The sequence below is a fragment of the Passer montanus genome, unplaced genomic scaffold, assembly GCF_014805655.1.
Source record: "Passer montanus isolate IOZ18808 unplaced genomic scaffold, ASM1480565v1 scaffold388, whole genome shotgun sequence".
Lineage (NCBI taxonomy): Eukaryota > Metazoa > Chordata > Aves > Passeriformes > Passeridae > Passer > Passer montanus.
In genome coordinates, this window is record NW_024368685.1 from 26,001 (window position 1) to 35,302 (window position 9,302).

The 9,302-nt window shown below is 56.0% G+C and overlaps 2 protein-coding genes across 2 annotated transcripts in view; both read left to right on the top strand.

Moving 5' to 3' along the window:
* The window catches only part of MBOAT7 (membrane bound O-acyltransferase domain containing 7), an 11,539-nt gene extending 7,621 nt beyond the window's left edge, over positions 1-3,918 (top strand). Inside the window, exons 4-7 of the mRNA XM_039717691.1 lie at positions 13-210; positions 1,276-1,452; positions 2,268-2,660; positions 3,897-3,918. Of these exons, the coding sequence (XP_039573625.1) occupies positions 13-210; positions 1,276-1,452; positions 2,268-2,660; positions 3,897-3,918 (790 nt within the window). The remainder of the gene's footprint in view (positions 1-12; positions 211-1,275; positions 1,453-2,267; positions 2,661-3,896) is intronic.
* LENG1 (leukocyte receptor cluster member 1) lies at positions 3,890-8,756 on the top strand. Its single transcript, XM_039717692.1, has 3 exons — positions 3,890-4,535; positions 6,366-6,720; positions 7,563-8,756. Exons 1-3 carry the CDS (start codon positions 4,400-4,402, stop codon positions 7,798-7,800), a joined length of 729 nt encoding a protein of 242 aa, XP_039573626.1. The 5' UTR covers positions 3,890-4,399; the 3' UTR covers positions 7,801-8,756.
* Positions 8,757-9,302: the final 546 nt, after the last annotated feature.

A 9,302-nucleotide genomic window follows, 5' to 3' on the forward strand; every position in this document is an offset into this window, starting at 1 on the left:
TGGGACCCTGAGCCCCGACTTCGCGGCGCGGCCGTGGGCGGCGCGGCTGGCGCTGATGGTGCCCGTGTTCCTGGCGCTGCGCCTGCGCCTCTACGTGGGCTGGCTCTGCGCCGAGGCCGGCTGCGTGGCCGCGGGGCTGGGCGCGTACCCCAAAACTGCCCGGGCCAGGCCGGGACAGGGACCTACAGTGCGCTGGGAGCGCCCCAAAACGTGAGTGACACCATTGGGGTACAGGGATGTGGGGCACAGGGATATGGGGCACAGGGATATGGGGCACAGGGATATGGGGCACAGGGGCTGCGTGGCCGCGGGGCTGGGCGCGTACCCCAAAACCGCCCGGGCAAAACCGGGACAGGGACCCACGGTGCCATGGGAGCGCCCCAAAACGTGAGTGACATCACTGGGGACATCACTGGGGTACAGGGACACTGGGGTGCACAGTGGAGTGTCCCTGAGTGTCCCCTCGGTGTCACTCTGAGTGTCCCCTGTGTCCCCCTGCCCAGGAGCAGTGGGACCCTGACACCATCCACACACAGGGCACAGAGCGGGGGGTCCCTGAATGTCCCCTGTGTCCCCTCTCTGTCCCCTTTCCCAGGAGCACGGAGCTCCCCGAGGATCACTGGGATTTCGAGGCCATCCGCACCATGGGGCAGAGAGTGGGGGGTCCCTGAGTGTCACCTCTGTCCCCTGAGTGTCCCCTGTATCACCTGAGGATTACCTGATTGTCCCCTGAGTGTTCCTGTGTGTCACCCGCGTGTCCCCTGTCTGTGCCCTCCCCAGGAGCACGGAGCTCCCCAAGGATCAGTGGGATTTCGAGGCCATCCGCACCATGGGGCACAGAGCGGGGGGTCCCTGACTGTCCCTGTGTGTCACTCTGAGTGTCCCCTGGGGACCCACGGTGCCATGGGAGCGCCCCAAAACGTGAGTGACACTGGGGACACTGGGGTACAGGGATATGGGGTACAGGGACCCACAGTGAGCTGGGAGCGCCCCAAAACATGAGTGACACCACTGGGGTACAGGGACACTGGGGACATTGGGGAGATCACTGGGGTACAGGGACATTGGGGTGCAGAGTGGGGGGTCCCTGAGTGTCCCCTGAGTGTTCCTGACTGTCCCTGAGTGTCCCCTGGGTGCCCCTGCCCAGGAGCACGGAGCTCCCCGAGGATCAGTGGGATTTCGAGGCCATCCACACCGTGGGGCAGAGTGGGGGTCCCTGAGTGTCACCTCTGTCCCCTGAGTGTCCCCTGTGTCCCCTCTGTGTCCCCTCCCCAGGAGCACGGAGCTCCCCGAGGATCAGTGGGATTTCGAGGCCATCCGCACCGTGGACCCCTGGGGCACCGAGGTGGGCCGGCGCTTCCGGGGGGGGCTGCGGCGCTGGAACATGACGGTGCAGTGGTGGCTGGCGGCCTACGTGCACCGCCGGGGCCCCCGCCAGTACCCCCTGCTCAGGTACTGGGGGCACTGGGAGCACTGGGAGGGCACTGGGGGCACTGGAACATGACGGTGCAGTGGTGGCTGGCGGCCTACGTGCACCGCCGGGGCCCCCGCCAGTACCCCCTGCTCAGGTACTGGGGGCACTGGGAGCACTGGGAGCACTGGGAGGGCACTGGGGACACTGGGAGAATGATTAAGGTGGACACTGGGGCAGTGGAAGCTGAGTTTCAGTGGGTGTAGATTGAATTTTGGGGGTGTAAATTGAATTTTGGGTGCTTAGGCTGGACTTTGGGAGGCACAAACTGAATTTCGGGTGTGTAAATTGAACTTGCCGTGGAGCAGGCTGGAATTTGAGAGGTGTAAATTCAGTTTTGGGGTGTTTGGGCTGGACTTTGAAAGGCAGAAACTGAATTTTGTGATGCTTGTGCTGGATTTTGAGACTCACAAAGTGAATTTTGGGATGGATGTGCTGGATTTGGGAGTCACAAACTGAACTTTAGGGTGGTTGTGCTGGATTTGACACTCACAAACTGAATTTTGTGATGCTTGTGCTGGACTTGGGAGTCACAAACTGAATTTTAGGGTGTATGTGCTGGATATGACACTCACAAACTGAATTTTGTGATGCTTGTGCTGGACTTGGGAGTCACAAACTGAATTTTAGGGTGTATGTGCTGGATATGACACTCACAAACTGAATTTTGTGACGCTTCTGCTGACTTTGGGGCCACATAAACACCATCCCAGCGCCTCCTACCCCAACTTCAACCCCTCCAAAGGAACCTTTGCCGCCTCCCTGACCCCCTTTTCCCCATTTTTCCCCTGCCCAGGAACGCCTGGACCATGCTGGCCTCAGCCTACTGGCACGGGCTGCACGGCGGGCAGTACCTGTCCTTCCTGACGGTGCCGCTGTGGCTGGCGGCCGAGGCGGCGGCCGAGGAGGCGCTGCGCCGCCATTTCGGGGTGCCCCTGGAGCGCCTGGGCGGCTGGAAGGGCTCGGCGCTCAGGGCGGCGCAGTGGTTCCTCAAGATGAGGGCGTTCGAGTACCTCAGCATGGGCTTCGTGCTGCGGGAGGCGGCGGCCACGCTGCGCTTCTGGGCCTCGGTGCACTTCTGCCTCCACATCGTGCCCCTGCTCATTCTCCTCGCGGCGGCGGCGGCGGGACGGGGCGGGAAGGGGCGGGAAGAGCAGCCTGAGGGGAGGGGAAAAGGGCGGGAAGATGGGCGGGAAGAGCAGCCTGAGGGGAGGGAAAAAGGGCGGGAAAAAGGGCGGGAAGAGGAGCCTGAGGGGAGCGGCGGGGCGGGCGGGAAGAGCAGCCTGAGGGGAGGGGAAAAGGGCGGGAAGATGGGCGGGAAAAAGGGCGGGAAGAGCAGCCTGAGGGGAGGGGAAAAGGGCGGGAAGAGCAGCCTGAGGGGAGCGGCGGGGCAGGGGACGCGCAGGTGAGGAGGAGGAGGGAGCGCCGTGAGGGGGACGGGGGGGATTCCCTAAATCCTGGAATCCGTGAGGGTGAGGACACCAGGAATCCTAAAATTCATGAGGGATGGGACCCCCTGAACGCCAAAGTTCATGAGGGTGAGGTCACCCAAAATCTTGAAATTCATGAGGGTGAGGACCCCCTAAATCCTAAAATTCATGAGGGATGGGACCCTTTGAATCCTAAAATCCGTGAGGGGGGGGATCCCCTAAATCCTGAAACTTGTGACAGTGAGGACACCCTGAGCCCCAAAGTTCATGAGGGTGGGGATCCCCTAAATCCTAAAATTCATGAGGGGAGGGATCCCCTAAATCCTGAAATTCGTGAGGGACGGGATTCCCTAAATCCTAAAATTCATGAGGGATGGGATCCCCTAAATACTAAAGTTCATGAGGGTGAGGACCCCCAAAATCCCCAAATCCAGGAGGGGTGGGACCCCCTGAACCCCAAAACGGAGGCCAGGGAGGAGCCCCCCAAATCCCAGGAGCTGAGGAAGAGGAGGGACCCCGAGGGTCGGGGTGGGGATGAACCCCAATAACCAGAGCTCGGGGGGACCCCAAAATTCGGGGTGAGGATGAGGAGGAAGCGCCCCAATACTCGGGGGGGGAAAAAACACCCTGAACCCCGAAATCCAAAATGGGGAAGCTCCGATAGCCCCAAACCAGGGGGACCCCCAGGGGAGGAAGAGGAGGGACCCCAAAAATGAGGATTTAGGGGTGTTGGGGGCTGCGGGCACCCCCCGGGGGGTTTTTTAAGGGGGGTGGGAGTGGGGGGCTCTGTTTTTGGAAGGGGCCCCCCAAAACTGAGACCAATAAAAGCCTTGAGTGACATCCCCGGTGTGTTTGGTGTGTGTGGAGACCCCAAAACTGACCAAAACCACCCCAAAGCTAACCCCCAAAGCTCTAAGATTGACTCAAATGCATCTAAAATGAAGCCAAATACAAAAAATGGATCCAAATCCCTCTGAACTGACCTGATCCTGCAGGACCCCCGAGTGTCCGAAGTAAACCTTTGAAGGATATCAGGCAAATATGGAGGCAAATCCTTGAAATGTGGAAAGAACTCGGGCCGGGAGTCTCCAAGGAGATTTTGAGGGTTGCCTGAAGGGTTTTAGGGTTATTTTGGGGGATCCCGAGGGGATCTGGGGATTTTTTTGGGGAGGTTTCAGGGATGCCCCTGCCTCCCCTCACGGCTCAATATGGCGGCGCTCCCACAATGCGAGAAGGCGGGAAACCCTCCCGTCCGGCGTCTCCCCTATAAGGAAGGCGAGTTAGCCAATCAGAGGCGGGGAGGGGGCGGGACTACAGCGCTCGGCAAATCAGAGAGCAACAACGGGGCGGTGCCAAATAGCTGGGCGAATCAGCGAGCGAGAGAAAGGCGGAGCGACAGGGGCTCGGCCAATCAGAGCCGAGAGGGCGGCAAAGAGGGCGGTGCGGCCGCGGTGCCTCAGAGTCGCGGCCTGGTCCCGCTCCCGGCGCCGCCGCCGCCATGAACATCCTTCCGAAGAAGTCGTGGCACGTGCGGAACAAGGACAATGTGGCGCGGGTGCGGCGGGACGAGGCGGCGGCCGAGGTGGAGCGGAGGAAACGGGAGGCGCGCGCGCTGCGGGCGGAGCAGGAGGCGAGTACTGGGGGGGGGGAAGGGGGCGGGGCTGGATAGCTGCGAGCCAATCAGCGCGAGCGGCTTTGAATGTATTATACTTGAGGGGCGTGGCTTAGGTTGATTGGCGTGTTTTGGCATGAACCATTTCGGTCTACTGGAGGGGGGGATGGAGTGGGCTAAAAAAGTTTTTTTTAGGGGACAAAATAAATTTGGGGGCGTAAAATAATTTCGCGGGGGGACACAAAATAAATGGGGGGGGTTTTAAAAAAGTCTGTGGGATCAGATTTGGGAGGTAAAAATACCCCGCCAGGACCTTGGGGTAACTGGATACCACCTGCCACGTGGCAGGGGCAAATGGAAGGGTTTGTTCTTCCTCCACCTGTGTGCTGTAAGTCATGGGGTGTGCCAAGTTCTGTGTGGAGAACGATCACGCGTGACTCGTTCGCCTCTTGTACACTCTCCTTTTAGTGTTGTTATTACCGTCTGTGTTCTTTTTTCACTGCTGTTTCTAGTAAATTTTTCTAATCTCAACCAGTGATCTTTACCTATTTGTGCTCTTCTCTCCATCCTGCCACAGGGAAAAAGGGGGGGGGGGGAGGGAGGGGGGGGGGGGGGGGGGGGGGGGGGGGGGAAAGGAGGCGGGGCTAGATAGCTGCGAGCCAATCAGCGCGAGCGGCTTTGAATATATTATGCTTGAGGGGCGTGGCTTAGGTTGATTGGCGTGTTTTGGCATGAACCATTTCGGTCTACTGGAGGGGGGGATGGAGTGGGCTAAAAAAGTTTTTTTTAGGGGACAAAATAAATTTGGGGGCGTAAAATAATTTCGCGGGGGGACACAAAATAAATGGGGGGGGTTTTAAAAAAGTCTGTGGGATCAGATTTGGGAGGTAAAAATACCCCGCTGGGGGTGGAAAATGGCGGCATTTGTGTGGGGAAAAGGGGGGAATTAGGGTGGAAAAAGGGGGAATTTGGGTGGAAAAAAGTGGGAATTTGGGTGGAAAAAAGGGGAATTTGAGGGAAACCCAAAAGGATTTTCACCCAGGGAGGGTCTCACCCCGAATCGCCCTCCCCAATTTCCCCTCAGAAGTGGCTGAGATTGGAAGGCTGGGGGTGGAAAATGGCGGCATTTGTGTGGGGAAAAGGGGACATTTGGGTGGAAAAAGGGGGAATTTGTGTGGAAAAAAGGGGAATTTGAGGGAAACACAGTGGGATTTTCACCACGGGAGGGTCTCACTCCAAATCCCCCTCCCCAATTTCCCCTCAGGATTGGGAGGCTGGGGGTGGAAAATGGCGGCATTTGTGTGGGGAAAAGGGAGAGAAAAGGGGAATTTGAGGGAAACCTGGGGGGATTTTCCCCAGGCAGGGTCTCACCCCGAATCCCCTTCCCCAATTTCCCCTCAGGACTGGGAGGCTGGGCCTGGAAAATGGCGGCATTTGTGTGGGGAAAAGGGAGAATTAGGGTGGAAAAAAGGGGAATTTGAGGGAAACCTGGGGGGATTTTCCCCAGGCAGGGTCTCACCCCGAATCCCCTTCCCCAATTTCCCCTCAGGACTGGGAGGCTGGGCATGGAAAATGGCGGCATTTGTGTGGGGAAAAGGGGGAATTTGTGGGGGAAAAAAGGGGAATTTTTGTGGAAAAAAGTGGGAATTTGTGTGGAAAAAAGGGGAATTTGAGGAAAATCCAAAGGGATTTTCACCAGGGAGAGTCTCACCCCGAATCCCCCTCCCCAATTTCCCCTCAGAAGTGGCTGAGATGGGGAGGCTGGGGGTGAAAAATGGCAGCATTTGTGTGGGGAAAAGGGAGAATTAGGGTGGAAAAAGGGGGGAATTAGGGTGGAAAAAGGGGGAATTTGGGTGGAAAAAAGGGGAATTTGAGGGAAACAGAGGGGGATTTTCCCCAGGGAGGGTCTCACCCCGCATCCCCCTCCCCAATTCCCCCCAGGAACGCCGCGAGCGGGCCCTGGGGGTCCTGACCTACCTGGGCCAGAGCGCGGCCGAGGCCCAGACCTGCCCCCCCTGGTACCTGCAGCCCCCCAGGAAAGCTGGGGAGGGGTCCCGGGAGGTGCAGGGGGGGCGCAAGGCCGTGCTGGACCCTCTCCAGGACATGAAGAAGGGGCTGCACCGAGCCCCCAGCCCCAAAAAATCCCCCCAGCCTCGGCCAAGGAGCCCCCCCAGAGCCCCCCCTGAGAGGGGCGGGGGAGGAGGAGGGTGAGTCACTCATTAATTAGTGCTTAATTGATTGATTAATCCCTTTTTCCATCCCTTAGTGCTGCCCTGAACATCCTCCTCCTGTTAATTAGTTGATTAATTATTTAATGAATCCCTTAATTAAGCCTCAGTGTCACGCCACAACCCCTCTAGTAAAGGTGCCAAAATTGGGATTTGGCACCTCAAAATTGGGATTTAACCCCTCCTAAATGAGGGTGTGACCTCCTAAAATTTGGGGATTTAACCCCTCCTAAACTGGGCTTTCACCCCTAAAAAAATTAGCCCCTTAAAATTGGAATTTAACCCCACCAAAACTGGGATTTAATCCCTGCTAAAAGTGAGGTTTGACCCCTCAAAATTGGGATTTAATCCCTGCTAAACTGGGGTTTGACCTCCTAAAAATGGGGATTTAATGAATTCAAAATTGGGGTTTGACCCCCCAAAAATGATCCCCTTAACACTGGAATTGAACCCCTCCAAAATTGGGATTGTCTCCCCTAAAAATTGGGATTTTTCTCCCTCTAAAATTAAGGTTTGACCGCCCAAAATTTGGTTTTATCCCCTTAAAATTGGGGGTTGACACCTCCCTTCATGCTGATTAACCCCTTAATGAATTCATCCCTTAATTAACCTTTCAACTATAATTATATTATCATTACTACTACTATTATTTTACATTATTATTATTAATTTATTAGTATTTATTATTATTCCCACCCCATTTACCCTCCCCCTTAGGAATTCCACCCCTCCCCTAATCACCCTTAATTAACTAATTACCCCTTAATTACCCCCAATTAACCCCTTAATTACCCCTTTAACCAACGCTAATTGCGTGGCAGGCTGGCGGAGCTGCGGCGGCAGCGCCTGGCGCGGGAGGCGGCGGAGGCGGCGCGGAGCCGGGAGCTGCTGGGGGGGCTCCGGGACCCCCCCGGGACCCCCCAAAACCGCCGGGACCCCCGGCAGCCCCCAGACCCCCGGGAGCCCCGGGCGCCCGAGAGGGGGCGCTACAACAGCCAGTTCCACCCGGCGCTGGCGCGGGGGGGGGAGCAAGCGCACCTGAGAGACAAATCCCGCTGAAACCGCCCCAGAATTCACCTGGAACCCCCCTGAAATCGGTAATGGGCTGTTCCACCCGGCGCTACAACAGCCAGTTCCACCCGGCGCTGGCGCGGGGGGGGAGCAAGCGCACCTGAGAGACAAATCCCGCTGAAACCGCCCCAGAATTCACCTGGAACCCCCCTGAAATCGGTAATGGACTGTTCCACTGTGCGCTGAGGCGGAGCAAGCGCAGCTGAGCCCCAAATTCAGCTGGGAGCCCCCAAAATTCACCTGGAACCTCCCCCCCGAAATTCACTTGGAAGCCTCCTAAACTGGTAATGGACAGTTCCACCCGGCGCTGGCGTGGGGGGGAAGCAAGCGCAGCTGAGAGCCCCAAATTCAGCTGAAACCGCCCCAAAATTCAACTGGAACCTCCCCAAAACCCCTCTGGAACCCCCAAATTTGGGAATAAAGGAAGGAATTTTCACCGGGGGAAATCTCACCCTGAATCCCCCTCCCCAATTTCCCCTCAGAAGTGGCTGAGATTGGGAAGCTGGGGGTGGAAAATGGCGGCATTTGTGTGGGAAAGAGGGGGAATTTGGGTGGAAAAAAGGGGGAATTTGTGTAGAAAAAAGTGGAATTTGTGTGGGAAAAAGGGGAATTTGAGGGAACCCCAGGGGGATTTTCCCCAGGGAGGGTCTCACCTGAATCCCCCTCCCCAATTTCCCCTCAGGATTGGGAGGCTGGGGGTGGAAAATGGCGGCATTTGTGTGGGGAAAAGGGGGAATTTGTGTGGAAAAAAGTGGGAATTTGGGTGGAAAAAAGGGGAATTTGAGGAAAACCTGGGGGGGAAACCCCCCAAAATTCACCTGAGAGCTCCAAAATTCACCTGGAACCCCCCCAAAATCTACAATGGACAGGTCCACCCTAAACTGGGTGGGGGGAAGGGGATCAGGGATCCCCCAAAAATCTCCCTGAGACCCCCTCAGGACCCCCCAAATTTTTGGGAACCTCTCAGGACCCCCCAAATCCCCCTCTGGGATGGATTTTAGTGACCCCACCCTAAAAAAAACCAATTAAAAATCCAATTTAAATCTGATTTTTAAGGGATTTTTACCCCTAAATTGGGATTTTTTGGTGGGAATTTGGGAAATTTTTTGGGTGGAAATTTGGGAATTTTGGGAATTTTTAGGATCCAGAGGAAAATTAGGAATTTTGGGATGGATTTTAGTGACCCCACCCTAAAAAAATCAATAAAAAAATCCATAAAAAATCCATTAAAAATCCGATTTAAATCGATTTTTATGCGATTTTCACCCCAAAATCGGGATTTTTAGTGGGATTTTGGGTGGAATTTGGGAATTTTGGGGAATTTGCAATTCTGGGCTGGATTTTAGTGACTCCCACTAAAAAAATCCATTAAAAATCTGATTTTAAAGCCATTTTAAGGCCAATTTTTAAGCAATTTTCGCCCTGAAATTGGGATTTTTTGTGGAAATTTCAGGTGGAATTTTGGGAATTTTGGGGAATTTTAGGATCCA